The following is a 21,224-nucleotide window of genomic DNA, read 5'->3' on the forward strand; positions in this document are numbered from 1 at the left end:
TCTGTCAGCCACAAGGACACTCGCTGAGACAAAGCCTCCGTCCATCCATCCTGCCTCCATGCCAAGGGTAATCTTGTTCCCTGTTTGTCATATCGGAGACCACAATGAGAGGCGTCATCACTCTCTCCTGGGCCGACAAAGGCAGACAGTGATGGTGGACCGCAAGGGCCCGTCTGGGAATACAGATATGCTCATCTGCCCATCACCCAGTCCGGTTAAAGGGCTGGGCGGACAGGAACACAGTCCTGTTATCACTTTAATCCAGAGAGAAGAGAATGACCGTGTTTATCAGCGATGCCTGACACCATCACGATCTCTGAAACAGCCCACTGGTTCCCCTGGACGGAACTTTCTGACCCTCTCTGCAACACTACATCATCTTTAACGTCCTAGCTCTTCAGCTCCAACCTGACCTCACACAAGGTGCCATGTTTACTCTGATACGTACTGCCCTCTGCTGGTTGATCACAGAACGTCAGAACAGTTTGCAACGTTTAAGGTCACTTTGAAACTTTAGCGCCTCGTAAGTTCGGTCCTCACACCAAATGAATAAACTGCAAATTATCAGTAGCAAAGAGCGGCCGTTCGAGGCGAACTATCTGTGACGTAAGATACATATTTATGAACCTGCTCAGCAGGCTCTAAGGCAAAGTTATATCCACCAAAAATGATCTCCCGACGCCATCTAGAGGGTGGTTTGCCCAAGTAAAAGTAAGTTACTGTACATAGTGGGAGTGAAAGCTGGCCTCACACGCGGGGGAGAGGCGTCTTTCTATGACAACACAGAAGTATAACACATAGATTGCCAAAGTAGCAGAAAGTCGCTAGATTTGTGAAAAATCGCTAGATAAAATTTTGGGGTTGCTAGGGAATGTAAAAAATCAAAATCGCCTCATGGAGGAGTAGGATTATGTGAGAGTCTTAACATGAGAGGCCATCTTGGATGATTTGGGTTTTGACAATTGAAAAGAATAGTGTGGGGTCTGAGAAGGGTATGGTGTGCGGGCCTACAGGAGCCACTGTAGCATAGAATGTCTAATAATATATCCTTAAACAGGCTCTGACTGTAGTGCTCTGCGCAAAACCGGAAGTTGAAAGATGGCGCGGTCCGTTTCGCGCCATCGTACACTTTCCATAGAAATGAACGGGGATGCCATCTTTAAGGAGTCTACGGTAAAGGCAGGAGTGCTGCTACAAATGTAGGTGAAACGTTTGAAATGCCACCATCTAGTGTCCGAAAGCTGACACTGCAATTACATATCTATAGCTAGTTAAAATAAAAACGTACAAACACAAGACAAGCAAGACCAGCCAGGATTTTTAAAGAAAATTGAACATTTTAATGGAAACTGAAATCGTGAACACAAGTTTTTTTAATTAAATGTATTACATTGGTTTTGAATTTGGAGGGTTATCATGCTTAAAAAAAAAACAAAAAAAAACATTTAGGTATTTGTAATGAGATGCATTGGTTAAATTCAGAAAAAAAAGAAAAAAAATCATGCTGCTGCCTTGGAAAATTCTGAGGGTGTCAACTGACCAGGAGCAGACTAGTAACGGCAGGCACAACAGCCACGAGAAACGAAGATGTGCTTCATCTGTGATTCTCAAACACACCTCTCAGCTTTAGCACATAACCTCTCAGACACAAGCAAGACTCACATTTCCCTTGTCCCTATCACAGAGAGAGGTGTGAGTTCACAGATCACTTTTCGATGCCATAAACCGTAAAGGCTACCCCCCCATACACACAATATGCTTTTTACAACAAACATGGGCAACAAGAAATAAGAGAAAAGTCCAAATGGAACACAAACATACAGTCCAGCTTTTCCCCGTTACAGTTGAAAACTGCGTGAAGAAGCAGCACTTTCGGTATTTGTTATGTCTATTATATATTGTTTTTCTTTTAGTATTTGTCTACACTCATACCATCATACACCCATAGTGACATTCAGCTGCTACAGTTGAGACAACACTCACAGGAACACACGCCTGGCTTAACCCCATTAGGTACTCCCTCTGGTTGGCTCTCTCTCCCCCCCCCCCCCCCCCCCCCCCCCCCCCCCCCCCCCCCCCCCCCCCCTCCTAGGGGAGCGACAGTCACCGTACCCCAACATCTAGTGTACCTTTTGGCGAATGTGTAATAAGAGTTATTATACTGGACTTCAACACGCTCGCCCAACTTTAACACCAAAAAACCAAGAGCCTCGCCAACACAAAACCAGGGTCCGACTGGCGCACGCACGCACGCACGCACGCACGCACACACACACCACAACTGTTGGAGGAAATGCTTCAAAAACTCATTCACAAGAACTTAAGGAGGGTGTTGGGGGGGGGGGGGGGGGGGGGGGGGGGGGGGGGGTAACTAAGGGGTACTATTGCCATTGGCCACAAGATATAAACATTGAGGCTCTAAAATGAAAGTTATAATTCAGCCACAATAATAACTAAGTAGTCTAACAGGTTTTTCAAACGGTATGACATCTTAATTCTCCCTATAATTTTCTTTTGAAGCAAAGTAGTTTCGTTCTAATTGTGCATCTATGAATAAATTAAGTGACAATTCAAAAATAAACTCAGCTTCCCCCCCCCTTTTCTTTTTTTTTCTTTCTTTTTTTTTTTTTTTTAAACAAAGACATAAAAGTTAATACATTAATGCGTTAGAACAAATCAAACAAATAAATTGAAAGATGTGCTACTTTACACCTTGGACAAATAGCTGAGTATCCCAGCTAACAGTTTTCATTAACATGAAGACAACTTGAAGAATGATTGCAGGTAAATGATTTTCAAGCCATGACATTTGCATTAATAACTCCTAAATACAATAAGTCTTTCAGTTTCTTCCATTCCAGTGAAAGGAAGCAAAATTATAGCAGTCAGGAAATTTGAAGAGCAACTGTCTTAGAAATGTTTAAAAAAAGGAGCGAAGAGACACATGGCACAGATACAATTTGGAAGCAATTTAAAAAATTAACATTATCAAAAATCACTGGTATAAGTATACTTTTCTCACAGGCACCTGAACATGAATCATAAGAGGGGAACCTTGCATATTATTTGAAGAACACATTTTAGCGTGCATACTCCCAAACATCCTGGCCACAAGGCTCCACTCATCTCGAACCCTTGGTGGCCTTCAGCAACATCCTTAAAGGGTTGGGGGGGGGGGGGGCAGGGGTAAAAGAGGTGAAAATACAGCCAGAATCCTCATGTTAATGCTTTTCTGTACCCACATGAAGTAAGCTAACACACTCACTCACATAATAAGTACTCCACTATCAAGAACCTGCTTTTGGTTTACAGATTGCAAGACTAAAGTAATAGGCAAAGCTATTATATTTAGATGCATATTCAAAAATACCCATTTTGATTTGCTAAGTGCTTTAAAATATGGGGGCCGAAGTGGGCCACATTTGTGATACTCCATGTGCAGAACAAGAATCTGCTCAAATGCAATTGTTTATAACAGAAGAGAACACTTCTTATAAAATCAATACACACAACTCTGTCAGGACTGTCCATAACACACACCAACACTTAACCGCTGACAGGTCACCTGTTGTACAGTAAGAGGCAAAAACATGGATCCACTCAGGAGCAGAGGATCCACTCAGGAGCAGAGGATCCACTCAGAAACAGAGGAGACAAAAGGGTTTGGGCTTACTGATTCCCCCCCATGGGGGTTTATGAATGTTGAACATTTCAAGGGAACTTGGTCAAGTTCTTTCATGAACTGCGCATGGACAGAGACCATTTAAGAGACAGAGACATAACCTCTGGTTATATAATCATAACCTCTGGTTGTATAAACTATGTCCAAACTGTTGAACTACGCAAAGCAGACCCAGTAGTAACATTTCCCACACAGCGGATAAGACAAATAAAAACACGCATACACTACTGCATGTGTGACTTCCACTGGCTTACTCTGCAGCCGTAAGACATTTGACAGTTTGAGCTAAACCACTTGGACACACACAGCGTACGATGAATGTAAACCAAGCCTTTTGAATCCCACAGGTCTACCCTCTGCAGGTGATCTCAGAGAAACCTGTGTGTAGCACGTAGCCAGTGTGTGTGTGTGTGTGTGTGTGTAGCAGTGGTGTGTGAGACTTCTTTGACGTTCCTCATCACTCTGCACGCTGTGATGTGAAAACACAAGAGGACACAACAAGGAAGTGCAGATGAACTCCTGCCATTGCATATTAACAGGCCTGACTCTTAGCTACTGTAAACCGAGGAGAAGCGTTTCAACCCATGACTGACAGGTCATCTGAACCGAACAAGGACCACATTTTTCATTTAAGGGTTGACACCAGAGCACAACAGAATACTTAACTAAGGGAATCTGTGTGGACAAACAGCTTCAGAGCTTCGTCGCTCCAAAGCTTAGCGTTAAGGCCAGCTGCTTGCATGATGCGCCCCTCAGCAAGCTTAACATTTTGGTTTTTAGTCACAGCTCATTCGAGTATTCCTAAGTCTCATTCTGGGTGTGAGCTGGTCAAACGTTGGGCATCCCACTAGACCGGCGGAAAACAACATGGCTTCACCGACACTACCTGACTGACATTTTATATTTCTGTATTTATCTTTGTTTTTCTGAAAAATATCAACAGCCTATAGCCATTCTCGAAAGGAGTATTTCATGTCCTCACATATCGGTTTGTAATTAAAAGATAAAAACAATTAGTTTACATAAAGTGCTATTAATCCACACATCTAAATCACTGAATACCATGGAAGAGGAACTTGTGAGTCAGACTTCCTCCCATGGCTAAAACCACCCCAGTGAAACATGGTGGTTCCACACCCACAGGTCTCCGTCCACAACACAACGTGCAGCTCGAGGTCAGCCAGCACCAGCTCAGGTAGTGTGGAAACTCATCTTACAAGTGTGGAGAAAAGCATGTCAGCAAAACTCAAAACCATCACCTTAATCTCCTAAACGTTCATGACCGCCCAAAAGAGAGAACTAGGGACATTTTTACACACTGCCCAAGATTGGAAGTAGAAGTTACCTGCGAGTAACTGGTATCACAACTGTTGTCATGGTCAGGGTCATCGGACAGTATTGCTTTTTGTCTGTAATCTTTGCTTCGCGTTATAACAGTACTGTCAATTATCATCAACAACTCGTTTATCTACACCAGTAAAAGACGTGCAACAAAATCGTAATACCTACAAAAAGATTAAAGACCAACGTAGAGATGGCATGAAATATTAACATAACAGGTACATTAGAAAAATGAAAAATAAGTCTCCGTGCTAAGATAACAAGCAACAAAAAGTGGTGTATGCAAATGTAGCCAAAATAATAGCATAGGACTCAGGCCTCTCTACAGACTAAACACAGCAAATCCTCCCCCTGAAAGAGAACACGTAGCCCTTGCTCCATAACAAGTCATTTTATGGTTCTTCCAGAACTAGTCTCATGAAAGTTCTTTGAAACTAATCTCAAGTTGAAGAGGAAATCAACCACTATAGTAAAATAACTGATGCCACCAAATATGTGGATTGATTAAATCATAAGGGCTTAAGAAAAAGAAAGAAAAAGATACATAGGTTAATTTCCCCAAATAAGGACTAGTTCTACCAATGTCCTGGTGTCAGGTTGCTCCGCACACATATCACCAGATGCCGACCTGGCTGAGTGTTAGTGCCCTGACCCTCCCAGCCCTGACCCTCCCAGCCCTGACCCTCCCAGCCCTGACCCTCCCAGCCCTGACGCTCTCCCAGGCCTGATGCTTGTCTGCACGTGGGAGCATCACACGGTGGTTCACATCTCATCGTACAGGACAAACAAAAATAGTGTCAAAACAAAAACACACCCCAGAGTCAATATTCTGGACGCACGCTAAAGAAATGAAGACCAATGCTTTCAGTTGTCGTTCAACCCTAAACCTTGTCAAGCTTCCTGCCTGGTAGCACCAGCTCACACTCCAGGCGTTCTTCACCGATTCACTTCTCTCACAATGGATTCACAATTGTACATATTGATGTGTATGCATAAACTAGGATATACCCAGGATGTACGTTTGAACGCATAGAGAAATAAAATGATTGAGGCATCCTACAGTGAGACAAGAGTCACCACAGTTCGACAGGTTCAAGGCTGGAGGGGGGCTCTGTTCCTTTCACGCCCAGAGAAGGAACACACACCAAGGTCTGTCACAGCTGAAAGTGTCAAGAGTCTGTTCAAGTTGGAGGCAACAGCCCTCTCACAGCAAGGGTACTGGTCCTTTCGTAGTTCCAAACTCCGGCACACAATTTTCTTCCCAATACCTTGATTTATTTCACAATGTCTTCAACCTCCCTCCTCGTCTTCAATTTGTTTTTCGATCAGATGACCCCCCATCAACCCCCAAAAATGTGAGTCCATTATCCCACAGAAAGTCTGTCACACACGTACACACACACACACACACTCGACCATCGTTCTCAGTTCTCTCTCACTCTGTTTTGTTTTTGAAAGCAATCCCAACTGCCGTGCTTGTGACCGTAGCACTGAGCCAGTCGCTGGCTTCGTGTCCACATTCTCCCTCACTGGTCTGGTGCACGCTGGGGCTCATCGTAAAGCACGACTCGATTTGGATCTGGGGATGGAAAAAGAAAAACACAGGGTTGATAAGTCAGTGAGTTGATACTTTTTGTTGTTTGGTTTGTTAGCATAACATACAACAACATAAATACATATAAAATAAGTAAATGGGTCAGAGTCCCATACCTTGTTTTTGCAAACTTAAGATGTATCCCATTTCTGTAGGACAAAGACACAAACATGGATTATGATAACTGACATGTCAAACTGTTTTACATCCAAGACCAGACCAATAAAAGTAGGTTGAAAGAGAGCTAGAAGGAAATATGAACATTTCAGAGATTCATCAAATTTCACTTATAATCAAACAAAGACAACTAGACACTCATTTCAATTTCAAGCGAGTAGATTACAAATTACCTTTAGTGTGATAATTAACAGCAGCTTTAAGATCAAACGACCCCCAGCTACACCTTCGATCCAGGCTCCTGAGCCGGGCCTGCACCTTGGAAAGCCCCGACTCCAGGGTGGTCAACGACGACTGGACCGTCTCAGCAGTCGGTTTACAGGAAGCAGCCTGCGATGCAGCCAGACTCTTAGCCTCGCCCTTTGACTTGTCGAGGCCAGCATGATGAAGGCCGGCTCCTTCTTCCCTCGCCCCTGAAGCAGGGCAGGAAACAGTGGACACACCACCGGGGGTACTAGTCCGTCTGTCCAGGTCTACAGTAACGCTGGCAGGCTCGGGGCTAGGGGAGCTTGCGTCAGGACATGGCTGGTCTGCAGCGACAGTACACTCCCCTTGAAAAGTGACCGGCAGGGCCTTCCCCTCCCCACGCTGCTGGCCGCCTCCTCCCTCAGCTCCCATGTTGGGCTCGTTGATGAAAGAGAGACCCCACTGATTGTGGAAGATTTCTCCCAGGCCCTTCTGATGTGTCTGAGACGCTGGGTTGTCCACTTGACGTGCACTGGGGAGCACAGGTTGCATATTTAAAGGGTTTAAGGGAATGAAAAGAGTACACTTCCTCGTTTCAAAAGCTGCTGCGGGATTGATTGAGGAGCTACAGTTACTGTCCGAAGAAGATGCTACGTTCTCGCCGCAGGGGAGAGAGTGGGCTGGTGGGATACTACTAGCAGCAGAAGCAAAGAAGGTACCACCAGACGGGACGCCGTTTCCATCTCCAGAAATGGGTCCGTTAGTAAAGCTAGCTGAGGTGATGGTTTTCATAGCAGACATGGGGACCTGTGACAGTCTGATAGGTGCCTGAGGAGCCAGCGACTCTCCTCCAGCTTGCGCTGGCTTGTTTAGGTTTTCCTTCACTTTACTTGCATAACTGATCTTGGGCACGATTTTAGCACTGCTATTGTCCACAGGAAACACTGGAGGAGGCTTAAACAAAGTCCAAGAATCCTCTTTAGTTGAGGAAGAGAGCTTGGCTTTGGTCCGGTCCTCAAACCTTTTACCAGAAGCGCCTGCTGTCTTACTGTCAGAGTCTTTCCTCTGCAGGTCTCCCCTCGCGTCCTCAGGAACCGCTGTCCGTCTGGGTAGTGTGTGGACGTCTGCTTTATGGGCTGACTTGGTGCCGTAGGGTCTGGGGCCGGCCCCGGGGTCGCACGCCTCAGGGTCGCACGCCTCAGGGCTGGACGCCTCAGATTCGGCCGAGGCGCAGCCGTGCTGCATGTCTCTGTTCCCGTCTCTCGTCACATTCTCACAGGTCTTGATGCCGTTCCTTCCACCCCTGCGTCTCTTAGGAGTGGTGTATCCACCTTCAGACCCGCTGCCGTCGTGGTCAGGGGCGGGGTCGCCGGAGAAACCGTTGGTGATATAAACAGAGTTCACCTCCCCGTTCTGTAGCGAAGCCGAGTCGTTCTTTTCCGATTCCTGACCCTCACAGTGGTGGACGTCCAAGGCCCGGGCCTTGTCATCACTAGTCATCGTCTTAGTCTGGACCAAGCCGCTCGCGGGTGGAGCAGAGGAGTAAACCTTTTGTGTCGACTTCTGTCTCGCGTTGGCATTTGTCAAATGTCTGTTACCATTGTTTGTGGTGGCGTGTGCGGTACCAGCTGTGTGATCTGCAGACTGGATCCTTTCCCCCCCAACATCACTGGGGTTTAATTTGCCATTTCCTAAGAATACAAAATATTACAAACAAATTAGTTGAAATGACCCAACCCTCATCTGTTAGTCTGTACATTTCTCAGTAGTATAGACTCATTGTCCAGGTCAGGAAAAGTCCACCATGTTAGAGTTGTCAAAGTACAAACTATATTACATTGATTGAAAAGTTTAGTTGATTAAGTAATGTAATTAAGATGATCAATTCTAAATTAATGTTAGCCAACAAGTCCCAATGGGAATTAAGTCATTATTGTTAAGCTACATTTGGTAACTGGTAAGGTGGTTGCCGTTTTAAGTCGTTTATTGTAATAAACTAATTTATACTAATAAACTTGTTCAGATGTGCAAAACAAAAAATATCCTTCGTGACATGGGGGCATGCATTTACAAAGTGTTCTTAGCAAACGTTGAATTGCTAGCTGACTCCTTGTTTCGTAAGCTTCATGCACATTCATGTTAACTATTTGTGTAAGATCGAAATGTTTGCGTGGCTTCAAGGTTGGTGGCCAGCCAAGATAGGACTAGGAGATGCAACAGGCCTACTGTGCCTAACCTCAGCTAGCGAGGAAGCTACTGGTTGCAGGCAGCTAGCGCTGGCTAGTTCATATTCGCTAGTCGGTCTACCGTTTATCACAAATAAAACTCGCATAATAATGAATATTTAATGAAAACATGTAGCTGAGGATAAAGAATAGGCCGTTAAATAGATGCATTCCGACTTGAATCTTATAGACACAGTGCACACTGTCAGCTAGCCAGCTAAATAACTGGGATTGGTAGTGAGCTAGCTAGCTAGCATTCATGTTGTAACATGGCCGACAGGAAAAGGCAGCAGAACATTCCAGTGGAGCCGGCTTGTTAGCCAGCCGAACACGAATCCGTTTTAAAAGTAGTTCAATGCATCTTTACATTCTTAGGACAGCCATATATAAACACGTGTAACAATTGTAAGCATATATATGGACAAATTAATTTGTTGATGGAATTGTTAACGGGGTAAAATGGCAAAAACTGGGTGGCGAATACTCGGTGCACAAGGTCAATCCCCCATCTGTCAAATCACCAGTGACAGCTGTCACGCTATGTTCACCCCAACCACAACTAGCAGCATCATGTCAGGTTTACTTTTGTCTAACCACTTAAAAAAACTACGTGGTGTTATTTTACGCTAACAGCCATTACACTTTAACGTTTGTTACAACGATGACAGCTAGCTGGCAGGTCATTTCGACTGGCTTAGTCATTGACGCTAGCCACTAGCTAAGTGTTAGCTAGCTAGCCACAGCTAGCTGATCAGCCTGCTGACTGGCTGGCTAACTTTTCCGGATGGCCCAACCTGTTTTCTTCGTCTGCGTTTCCTGATCCTGGAAGTGGATCTGCTCATTTTTTATAGACGTTTTCAATTGAATGGGACTTCTTTCTTCTCCATGGGGGTGATATCGTCTCTCTTGTGCCCGGACTTTGGGCTGTTCCTCCATTGAAGTGTAATAGAATATCCGACTGCTTCCACCAGCAGTGTCTGCAGAGTAGAAGACTGCCGATGGGAAACTAGAGTCGGCTGTAGAATCACCCAATCAACGACAGTGTAAAACGGAAGCTATTTGAGGCCCATGAATACGTCAGCAGAATGTCTAAAAAGTATCAAAGCTACTATTTTGGGTGGACCCCACCCCTCTCTCGAAATCCAATGAGTTGGGACGTGTTTGGTTGTTCTCAGAAAACAGGCATGTTATAGAGTAGACAACCGAATTCTGTAATCTGGGCGCAGTGTCGTGTTTCCACCAGTGTGAGTCAGAATGGTCTGGACTCTAAGAAGCTTGTTGAATAGTTTAAGTCCAAAGTCTATTAAAGTCATCCTTTTGGTCGCACCCTGCTGAAAGGTGATTTGATGATTTGGTACAGATCTCTACGCGTTAGTTGGATAAAAGCGAATGGTTGTTTTGCTCTGAAGTCACTAGATGGTGCCCTAGTTATGAGTCTTCAATCCCCCTACTTGGTGTGTAGTCACATTCGCAGCGCCTCACATCTAAATAAAGCCGCCAACATGCACATCTCAGACGGGGGTGGGTCTCGCATTGCTAAAATAGAAATAAGAGTAAGCAAACAACTTTAGTCTAAAAACATACATCTGGATTTATTTGCATAATTTGCAACACACATTATCGGTTGTGACTCAGTAAATATATTGCACGTAACCTACAATACACCTACCCATAGAAGTGATAATAGCTGATGATACAAGTTTAGACATATTAGCATAGAAATTCGAATCACCCACTCCTATTTCATCTCCTCTCCTCAGAATCAGCTTTATTCACCAAGTGAGTTTACACACCCAAGGAATTTACTGTGGCAGGAAGATGCATATGATAAACCTATAAGAATATAAAATATAAAAATTAGAAAATGTACTAGTCGAAATAATCCTCTTCTCTTCTCCCATATATAGATATAGATATAAAGGAACAATTTTCTTGAGACCATGTTCTCGGTCTGTCTCGTCCTCTCTAAACAGACGACATTGGGGGAGAAGATGCGTGACTTTGCCATAACACTGAAGAACAAGTTCAGGTCAAAGCAGTACTTCAGCCAGCACCCTCAGAGGGGCCACCTGGCTGTGCAGGTTGTCCTGGGAGCAGGACGCGTGGACAGGCAGGCCCACACACCCTGGTGCTCCCACACAGCTCAGCAAGCCACCTCCTCTTTCTCCACCTCTTCCTGTCTCCTCCTATCCATCCTACAGCTCTTCCTGTTTCCTCCTCTTCCCTCCTACACCTCTTTCTGTCTCCTCCTCTTCCCTCCTTCTCTTTTGACCAAGGCCAAGACCACAGAGGGCCGGGCTGGAGGCCTGTCTGGAGATCCTGGAGGAGCACAACAGACCCAGCTGGGCCGCCTCAGGGAGCTGGTACTGCAGGGGGAGGCAGGGCAGAGGGAGGCAGGGGGAGGCAAGGCAGAGGGAGGCAGGGCAGAGGGAGGCAGGGGGAGGCAGGGGCTGGGGAAAAAGGGGTGTGGGTTGGGGCAGAAGCAGGGTAGGGGTGATTGGAGGCTTGGTTGGTGAGGTCTTACTCATGGTACATCTTTGTTGTTCCTGAAGGCAATTAGTGAGACTAGTGTGTTGTGGAGAGTGTGATGCAGATGAACATGTCTTTATTGAGAGCAAACACATCTCCAGTTTGAAAGAACATCTTCAAGATTTGTACATCTTCTCTTCTTTACAATATCTGTAAAATGTTTTCCCACAGCCTGAAGACGGTTCAGAGGACATCAAGTTGCTCGGAGCCTCCTCGGCTGACAAGACAGCAGAGCACAGCCATGTCTGACGCAGAACACACAGGTAACACTGCACAGGTAACACGTGCAGAAATGGTGTTTCTCTGATGTTCCTCCCACTGTTAACAGAAGCCTTGCAGGGGCGGAGACACAGACACACAGCCTATCACCTGCAGTGGGTCAGAGAGCAGTTGAGGAACGGTGAAGTGAGTACTGGGTTCACAGCCGTTCTAGAACTTTCTCTTTCAAGAATGTTCAGCGCCAGAGCTTCCCTGGGTGGGACAGATATGCAATTTTCTAACGTTTGTATAATGTCTGCATGTATAATGAAACGTATACATGTATTGCATGTATAATGAAACCTGGTTCCTGCTTCCAGCTCATCTTTTGTTGTTGGGTGTTCCTCATCTCTGCTTCTCCCAGATGCAGGTCCTCTGCTTGGACACGAGGTGGTGCTGTTGTTTCAGAAGGCAGAGCTGATATCAGCGCACATTAGAAGAAGTCCCGTCCTCCACACAGGGATCTGGACAGCTCGTAGTCGATCGGTCCCTCAGTCGATCGAGGACTGATCGCTGTTCACCGGATGGCACTAATCCCTGAGATTATTCCTTGCACGTCGCCTTGGATGCAGTTGTACCAATTTGCACCGACTGTACATTTTGAAATCCTGCAAATATAAATGCATTCTCACTCAGGTATACAGCACCTGTCACGTGCGAACGATGATATTCTTTACTATTGTTTAAAACTTTGTGGCAGGAATACCTTGCATTCAGTTATGCACTTGTTATATTTTACTTTGAATGAAAAGCAGTGCAGATAACACCAATAGTGTTATTGTCGTGAACGTTCAGTCAGAACCCTTATCAAACACACAGATCCATCCATATTTAGGATGAATTATGAAATAGGCCTACTTATTAGAGAGAAGCCTGGAGGTAACTTTATGACAAACCGACTAGTTGTTACAGTAAGTACAACTGAAGGAAAACAAACGTGATAATGGTAATGCAATATTAACAGTTTCTAATGGAACAGCAGATTTCACACACCCCTGACTCCTAGAGAATTGGAGAAGTGCTCACAGATGGAACATGAACGTACATTACAGTTCAGTATGTGTTCACTCACTGACTCCTAAATTAACAATCAAACAAGGCGCAAGCTCACAAACATCAATCTTTAACTTTATTGTCAGTCCCAACAACAATTTAGATAACATGAACAAGTTAGTTCTCCTATATGTAACCGTCCACTGTGATAAGCGGATAATTCCAGCATCATTTTGTCACCTTTTTTCCTTTGACCTGAAGTATAAATAGTCTCTTCCCATCAACACAGTTCTCTAACATGTTGGGTATTATCTGGTGTTTTGCCTTTTTGAATCTAGTGGCCACCTAGTCAATGAGTGCTACCAGTCCACAGGAGAAAAAGGTTGTGAAAGAGCCTACTTTAAAGATTTAGCATGCATTCCTGACTCAACTCCTGGCCTTGTGCCCTAACAGTTGTGACAGTAAAATGAGCTACAGCACAGAAATGACAGTGTAAATCTGCAGTTTCACTGAAGTGTAAATCAATAAATAACATTAATTGATTTATAGCTTCCATGGGCACATGTGATTTGACCAAGAGTTCTACAGAGTTCACCGTCGTCAGTTTAGCTGTGTCTTCTGGTGGTTGTCCGTAAATGCTAAATGTTTGTTCTTGAAAACTAGTCAAATGTCTTCGTGTCGCAGAACCTTGTACGTGAGCCAGTAGAAGACGTTGAAGATCAGGAACGTGAGAGGGAACACCGCCCTGGAGATGGTGTCGATCCGCTTGGCCCGGTCCACAAAGCGCCGGCGGATCTGGTAGAAGGAGAAGCCGGGAGGGAAGTCAGCGAAGACAGGCGCCGCGTCCATCTCCGCTCCGTCCGACGACATCCCATAACCAGGGAAGTAGAAGTTTTGGTTCTGTTGGGCCAGCTCCTCCTCCTGCAGGTAAACACGACTCCTACCGTCATTCAGACGCAACCTTAAGCTTAAGTGTAGGAGACGGTTTTCAAGGTGTACAGACTAATGATGAATGCTCAGGTCTACTAGTAAACAAACACATGCAAACCTGTTGAGAGGACATGTTTACACACTATGTTCACATTAAACACACTCCATGACATCTGACACGAGGAATTCTCCAGCTAGCGTTAAAGAGGCTGTTTTACCCTGGCGCACACGCTGCACGGCATGGGCGTGTTCCCCTGGGGAGCGCTGTTGCCTGGGTGGTGGTTCCCCTTGCTTTTGTTGTCACAGCCACCCTGTGTGGTCAACAGCCAAGACACAAACAAACAAGTTCAGCCGGCAAATACAGACATGCTGTGATTTAAATAGCCTTGAATTATGTTGTTGTAGTTTCTTTTCTATCTCTCGAGATTAAATGAATTATTTAGTAAGAAGCATCGGAATTATACCCAGTGAGTGAGTACTCAAAATACAGCGAGATCTGGGACTAAAGGTAAATTACAGAACGTTCTTGAAGCATTATTCCATTGCAAATTCACATAGATTTGCATTTAAGGCACTCTCCCCTTCAGTGCAAACACCCTTCTGAAGATAGCCTATATCTTCATGAACGTTTTCAGGTCTTTTTCTTCCTCAGTTATATTCTTATTTTTTTCCTTTTCTATTTTTTTTCCTTTCAGTGAAGCAGAAAGCGAAGTTTCTAACCGGAGGAGGAGGGAGGAGACGGGTTGAATTTAGAACAGGTCAGTGCTCCTTGCATCCCGAGGCATGGATGCGACAAGCAGCTGAACTCTTTATCTCCTGCACAACTGGGCATGTGTAGCGGTAGGTGCCAGCAGGCCCTGGGGGTGTGGCCTCGCGGGGGGTGTGGCCTCGCGGGGGCTCGTACTCACTGATCCCTGCCGCTGTTGTTCTTTCAGCTTTCTCTTCAGTCTGAAGAACTCTTTGTGTTGCCGTGAGACAAAATTAACAGCTGCGTACTCGAGCAGCGCGGCGAAGACGAACAGGAGACAGACGGCCATCCAGATGTCTATGGCCTTCACATACGACACCTGCACATAAACACACACAGGCTCACCATTGAAACGGTTGTTTCAGTGGAACAGAAACATTACGTCGGTTAATTCCCATGTCTGATCGGTTCTGAAAATCAACTTTGGGGTGCACAATTACGTCATTATTTTCTTAAGAGGGGGGTGGACACACACACAACAAAAGTTGTGCTGTAACACATTGCCTATGTTAAACTTGATGTCTCTGACCTTGGGAAGCGAAGCCCTTGACCCAGAGCTCTGGGTCGTCATGGTGAGCACAGTGGTGATCCCCAGCCCCACCCTGGCGGGTGCGGCGTCCATGTTGATCCAGAAAGAGACCCAGGATAGGATGACTGTGAGCAGCGAAGGGATGTACATCTGGATCAGGTAATATCCCATCTGCCGCTCCAGGTGGAACTTGACCTCGATGCAGGTGAATTTACCTGACAGTGGGAGACAGATTCATCAATCTTCCGTGCACTCGTTCGGTGGTGAGCTGTTAGCCGGCAGAATAACACTTGATGTCATGCTACCTGTGTTGTAGTACTTGGTGCAGTAACCCATATCCTTGTCCTCTTTCAGTACAAACTGAGGTAGCATCAGGTCGTCAGCCACTTGTACAGCACCCACGTCCAGCCACTGGAATATCAGGTCATTCATTGTGTAGCCAACTGTGAACGACAGGGAGAGGGGTTGGAGAGGGAGCGCAGAGAGAGATGTTTCTGTCACATCGACAACAGAAGGCTGGACCGTGGGCCAGATTAGATTTGTGAAACCGACGACAGCGGCAGCAAGCTGAGGCAGAGGACAGGCAACAGAATTAGACTCACAGCTCTCCAGCTGCATGGTGCAGAGCTGACTGTCCATAGGGAAGTTCTTCAGATCCATGGGGCAGGACAGGATCAGCGTGAGCCTGGGAACATGGGCAGACAGTGAGACGGGGAATCTGTGGAGATGGATGACACACTCCCGCTAGATTTCTTCTGTGTGACCGCGTTCCCGCCTTCGTGTCGTGGTGTTCCCCCGCACCTCGTCAGGTTAGGGTGAGTGGAGTTGGCAGAGCCGTCTGTGTGTTTCAGATCTGAGGCCGAGGGTGGACGGCAAAAGCCGAGGCTGGAGGTTTGGACCCCAATTACCAAGAGCACAAGGCACTGTAGGTCATCACCATCCATATGACCCTAATCTTCATCATCATCATCACTACCATCACCAACGTCAACATCATCATAACCTTATACCATCACCACCGTCAACATCATCATAACCTTATACCATCACCACCGTCAACATCATCATAACCTAATACCATCAATATAACTCTAATCCTCATCACCATCATTACCGTAATCCTAATCATCATCTCCATCACCACCATCATCATCTCCATCACCACTATAGCTACTCTGGAGGGCCGGACCACCCTGTCAGCCTACATCAGACGAGCGATGCAGGACACAGGAGCACTGGGTGTTCCCTGGCTGTTCCCTGGCTGTTCCCTGGGTGTTCCCTGGCTGTTCCCTGGCTGTTCCCTGGCTGTTCCCTGGGTGTTCCCTGGCTGTTCCCTGGCTGTTCCCTGGCTGTTCCCTGGGTGTTCCCTGGCTGTTCCCTTGCTGTTCCCTGGGTGTTCCCTGGCTGTTCCCTGGGTGTTCCCTGGCTGTTCCCCGGGGTGTTCCCTGGGTGTTCCCTGGCTGTTCCCAGGGTGTTCCCTGGCTGTTCCCCGGGGTGTTCCCTGGGTGTTCCCTGGCTGTTCCCTGGGTGTTCCCTGGCTGTTCCCTGGCTGTTCCCTGGGTGTTCCCTGGCTGTTCCCCGGGGTGTTCCCTGGCTGTTCCCTGGGTGTTCCCTGGCTGTTCCCTGGCTGTTCCCTGGCTGTTCCCTGGGTGTTCCCTGGCTGTTCCCTGGGTGTTCCCTGGCTGTTCCCTTGCTGTTCCCTGGGTGTTCCCTGGCTGTTCCCCGGGGTGTTCCCTGGCTGTTCCCCGGGGTGTTCCCTGGCTGTTCCCTGGGTGTTCCCTGGCTGTTCCCCAGCACCTGACCATCCTTCCCAGTCACCTGATACTGTAGAGGACGTTTCCGTTATGGAAGATGCGCAGCAGTTTGTTGTCCGTGGTGACCTCGTGGAAGTTGGCTCCCTTCTCGTTAGCGAAGAACAGGTCAGGCTTCCAGATGGAGTCCAGCATGGAGGGGTCCAGGTCCAGGGAGTCGTCGGGGTACTCCTTGTAGGCCAGGCGGGGGTCGTTCCACTGCTGCCGGAGAAACACGTTCAGGCGATAGTCCTGCAGGGATCCACAGGGAATGTTTAGGGATGTTCAGAGGAAACTGGATTCAAGGTCCAGATGTGTGGGGATGATGATGGTGGGGATGAAGGTGATGCTGAAGATAATGGTGATGATGATGATGGTGGTGATGGTGATGATGAAGGTGATGATGCTGAAGATAATGGTGATGATGATGATGGTGGTGATGGTGATGATGAAGGTGATGATGCTGAAGATAATGGTGATGATGATGATGGTGGTGATGGTGATGATGAAGGTGATGATGATGAAGGTGATGATGATGGCGGTGATGATGATGATGAATGTGGTGATGATGAAGGTGATGATGGTGATGAAGGTGATGGTGATGATGAAGGTGAGGATGATTCCTTACCATGGTGGTTTCAGTGATGGATCCAAAGCTGTTAATGAAGATGTTGCAGGTGACATTCACAGGAGGTCCTGAAAAAAATACATAATTCATCAAGTGAAAAGACCATGACATAGGGACTGTCTTGTTTGTGCTGAAGAATCGCTCGCTCTCTTATTCAGACATGGCAAGCTGCCCAGGACTGGATTCAGTTGTCCTTATACAGACAGATGAAAATGGTTCTGTCATTTTCATTACATTCCTGTTATTATAGTGCTCCAACCAACACTCTAAATATTTCAGCGCCTCATTTTCTAAAAGGGTATGATTTATTGATTCTACTTAAGTCACATAAGGGTATTTATAGATGATCAGATGGGATTTACCCAGTTTGCCTTGATACATTGCGGGGATGTAGAGCAAGTATGAAATATAAATGAAACTTGACCCCCGAGAAATAAGGAAGAACCATGTCAGAAGGAATCTTCTGGAATCTGCTGCCGCGCAAGCTGGTTTAAATAGGTCTCTGGGTTAACATGAAAGCCGAATGATGCTTCTCTAACTCAAAACGAACACATGGGGGAATTTCTGTGTGAAGCAAAAAACAATCACAGGCAATAAGTATCACGCTGCCAAGTCCAACATCCTTTGATTAATGCTAAATGTCTCAGCTGAGATTTGCTCTGCAGAGGCACCTGTTCCAAGGGGGTGAGGGTTCTGACCCAAATCCAACCCTTTATCGTACCTTTGAAGTTGGGTCTGATGCGGGCGTCGTACCCTGACGTCCGACCCATGAGTTTGTCCAGGAAGTCCGAGGGGGACGGAGGCCTCACTGCTCTGCTCGGAAGCTTCGTCTCTTTACAGAACCCCAACCTGGCAGAGGAGGAGGCTGTTAGTCTGCTGGTACCACAGGACATGCAGTTAGTCTGCCGGTACCACAGGACATGCAGTTAGTCTGCTGGTACCACAGGACATGCAGTTAGTCTGCCGGTACCACAGGACAGGCAGTTAGTCTGCCGGTACCACAGGACATGCAGTTAGTCTGCTGGTACCACAGGACATGCAGTTAGTCTGCCGGTACCACAGGACATGCAGTTAGTCAGCCGGTACCACAGGACATGCAGTCAGTCTGCTGGTACCACAGGACATGCAGTTAGTCTGCTGGTACCACAGGACATGCAGTTAGTCTGCCGGTACCACAGGACATGCAGTTAGTCTGCTGGTACCACAGGACATGCAGTTAGTCTGCCGGTACCACAGGACATGCAGTTAGTCAGCTGGTACCACAGGACATGCAGTCAGTCTGCTGGTACCACAGGACATGCAGTTAGTCTGCTGGTACCACAGGACATGCAGTTAGTCTGCCGGTACCGCAGGACATGCAGTTAGTCAGCTGGTACCACAGGACATGCAGTCAGTCTGCTGGTACCACAGGACATGCAGTTAGTCTGCTGGTACCACAGGACATGCAGCGTGTGCAGGTGACAGCAATACTGTCAGTGCATACTCAATGGTTTTAACTAGAGGTTTGGAGGTTTGGGTTGTGAACTTATGAGAAGACATCATGACTGGATGATGTGTTGGATAACTGCTTGTTACTACGTGTATTAGTAGTATCATCCATAGTTATGTGGGCACAGTTCTAAATTCTGTTTGTGAAATATCTAATCCGTGGGAGTAAAAAGTCTGTTGTCTTTCTTCTGAATGCTCAAGATCTCTCCAGCCCAGATCCAGCTCTGACCACGGCTCTCAAACTACATTTACATTTAGTCATTTAGTAAACGCTCTTATCCAGAGCGACTTACAGTAAGTACTGGGAAATTCCCACTGAGGCAAGTAGGGTGAAGTGCCTTGCCCAAGGACACAACATAATATGGCACAGCCAGGAATCGAACTGGCAACCTTCTGATTACTAGCCCGATTCCTTAACCGCTCAGCCACCTGACTCCCCCTCAACTAACGTCATAATCGTTTCGAAACGTTGAGCTAAATTGAGATTTGTTGTATGATTTAAATATTTAATGCGATGTAAAAGACGGAAAACATTTAGACCAATAACTACATCAGAGTGATATCTCAGAAAGCCACACTAACCAAAACACTGACCATTTATTCCTAAATAAATTATATTTAAATAACTTTGGCATGGAAAATACAGATTAATTATATTTTTTTCTTGCAATGGGAATTAATTAAATGATAACTTATGGAGACATAGAAATACATGAGATATATCACAAACTATCTTGCCTCAGTAAAAACTCTTAGTTCTCAGTTGTTATAAGTTATAAGTGAGGAGAAAATTTAATTATTTTTTTTACCTTCCCCCCTTCACTAAAATTCAATGTCAGTTAAACAATAATAAGTACAGCAATATATATGCATCTTGTCGTCGTATCGCCTCTTACCTGCCTTGGAGGAAGCAGAAAGACGGGACCCAGACCGCCCACAGCACATGCGAGAGCATTCTCCACAGACAAACTCTTTACAAAAACTAGATGAACAATGTTGTTTAAAAGTCAGTGAGTGGCCAGTGACCCTGGACAGATGAGCATGGCGCTGGTGCCGTAACCTGGCAGTCCTGTGAACCTCGCTCTCCGCAGGTGGATGCTCCAGGACACAGCCTCTCTATAATTCAGTCGCGAGGGAAGTTTGGCTGTTTCAGTGTTTGTGAAGAGGGCTACAAGATGTGTCTCTCATGGCCACATGCTTCAGGAATTCCAGCAGGAATATTTAAAGAGACAGCTACCATTTTTAGACCTTGTTTTTTCTCAAGGCTCAAGCTCTCATGCTTATGACAGCTTTTGATTTTGATGAGCGGTTTAGATTCATAGCCAAAGCTGTGGTTGGCAGTGAAATACATTATTTTAATTTTATATAAAAGTAGAAAAATAGCCAAGTAAATTTAAATTATTAGCTAAATTATACACTTTACTTTCTTAATTATATTACAATATATAACTAGATTAAAACAAAGGTTACATTTGAAAAGTAGTCCATCAAAAAAAAAGTATTGTGAATCATGGTCATTTGATTTAAAATTGAAAAGAAACCAGTCACACACACTTAAGTCTTAGGCCAAGGACAGAGAGAAGATAAGGTGAAAGATATTTTGAACTTGCTGAAACAGAGACTGAATATGTTTAATCTTGCATTATCAATGTTTAATTCAGTACATTAAATTGACCCTCCCCTACTCTTTGCACTAATTGCATCAGGCTTGTTGAACAAGGCTAATATCTATGGAGCAACTTTCAGTAAAGTAATCCATTTATGCATATATGAAGAAAGCATTTCATGGCGTTTTCCTTCTACAGTAAATCGTCATGCGGACCACATTGTGAACCGTTACTGTACCGGGAACTCTGAAGACAAACGTGAGACCACTCCTTACTCCCATGTGGGGTCTTTCTGAAAGGGAAAGTGTGTCCACGGACCAGAATATTGTAAAAACCTCTGCATGTGAAAGTGTTTCCAGAAAGGATAAGTAGGCCAGCCTTAATTTTAATGTGGGAGTTCTCTTCAGAAACAAACTCGAGTCCTACTTGCTGAGTGCTTGTGATGGCGGCAGCAAGCACAGGTCAGGCGCCCTTTCTCCACGAAGCCACCTCCATCTCCTCTCAGAACCACCGACCCAG

At 45.8% G+C, this 21,224-nt stretch overlaps 2 protein-coding genes across 2 annotated transcripts; both read right to left on the bottom strand.

The window, feature by feature from the left end:
• Positions 1 to 1,315: 1,315 nt before the first annotated feature.
• On the bottom strand, positions 1,316 to 10,487 carry nufip2 (nuclear FMR1 interacting protein 2). Its single transcript, XM_047020203.1, has 4 exons — positions 10,000 to 10,487; positions 6,968 to 8,671; positions 6,734 to 6,766; positions 1,316 to 6,602 (listed from the first exon to the last, which is right to left on the bottom strand). Exons 1-4 carry the CDS (start codon positions 10,139 to 10,141, stop codon positions 6,550 to 6,552), a joined length of 1,932 nt encoding a protein of 643 aa, XP_046876159.1. The 5' UTR covers positions 10,142 to 10,487; the 3' UTR covers positions 1,316 to 6,549.
• A 2,616-nt stretch (positions 10,488 to 13,103) lies between these two features.
• Positions 13,104 to 20,237, bottom strand: glra4b (glycine receptor, alpha 4b). The gene is made up of 10 exons (XM_047020204.1): positions 19,995 to 20,237; positions 18,332 to 18,459; positions 17,611 to 17,678; positions 17,011 to 17,234; positions 15,795 to 15,877; positions 15,498 to 15,635; positions 15,193 to 15,407; positions 14,824 to 14,982; positions 14,134 to 14,226; positions 13,104 to 13,906 (listed from the first exon to the last, which is right to left on the bottom strand). The coding sequence occupies exons 1-10, from the start codon at positions 20,051 to 20,053 to the stop codon at positions 13,649 to 13,651; spliced, it is 1,425 nt and encodes a 474-aa protein (XP_046876160.1). The 5' UTR covers positions 20,054 to 20,237; the 3' UTR covers positions 13,104 to 13,648.
• Between the last annotated feature and the right edge of the window lie 987 nt (positions 20,238 to 21,224).

This window comes from Hypomesus transpacificus, chromosome 5 (assembly GCF_021917145.1).
Source record: "Hypomesus transpacificus isolate Combined female chromosome 5, fHypTra1, whole genome shotgun sequence".
NCBI lineage: Eukaryota > Metazoa > Chordata > Actinopteri > Osmeriformes > Osmeridae > Hypomesus > Hypomesus transpacificus.

Coding starts and splice junctions, on each gene's coding strand:
- glra4b (XM_047020204.1), bottom strand. CDS start 20,053: ATGCTCTCGCATGTGCTGTGGGCGGTCTGGGTCCCGTCTTTCTGCTTC. Junction 15,878..17,010: donor AACGTCCTCTACAGTATCAG/GTGACTGGGAAG, acceptor CCATGTTCCCAG/GCTCACGCTGATCCTGTCCT. Junction 13,907..14,133: donor CGTGCAGCGTGTGCGCCAGG/GTAAAACAGCCT, acceptor GTTTACCTGCAG/GAGGAGGAGCTGGCCCAACA.
- nufip2 (XM_047020203.1), bottom strand. CDS start 10,141: ATGGAGGAACAGCCCAAAGTCCGGGCACAAGAGAGACGATATCACCCC. Junction 8,672..9,999: donor AACGCAGACGAAGAAAACAG/GTTGGGCCATCC, acceptor TTGTATTCTTAG/GAAATGGCAAATTAAACCCC. Junction 6,767..6,967: donor TGTTAATTATCACACTAAAG/GTAATTTGTAAT, acceptor TTTGTCCTACAG/AAATGGGATACATCTTAAGT.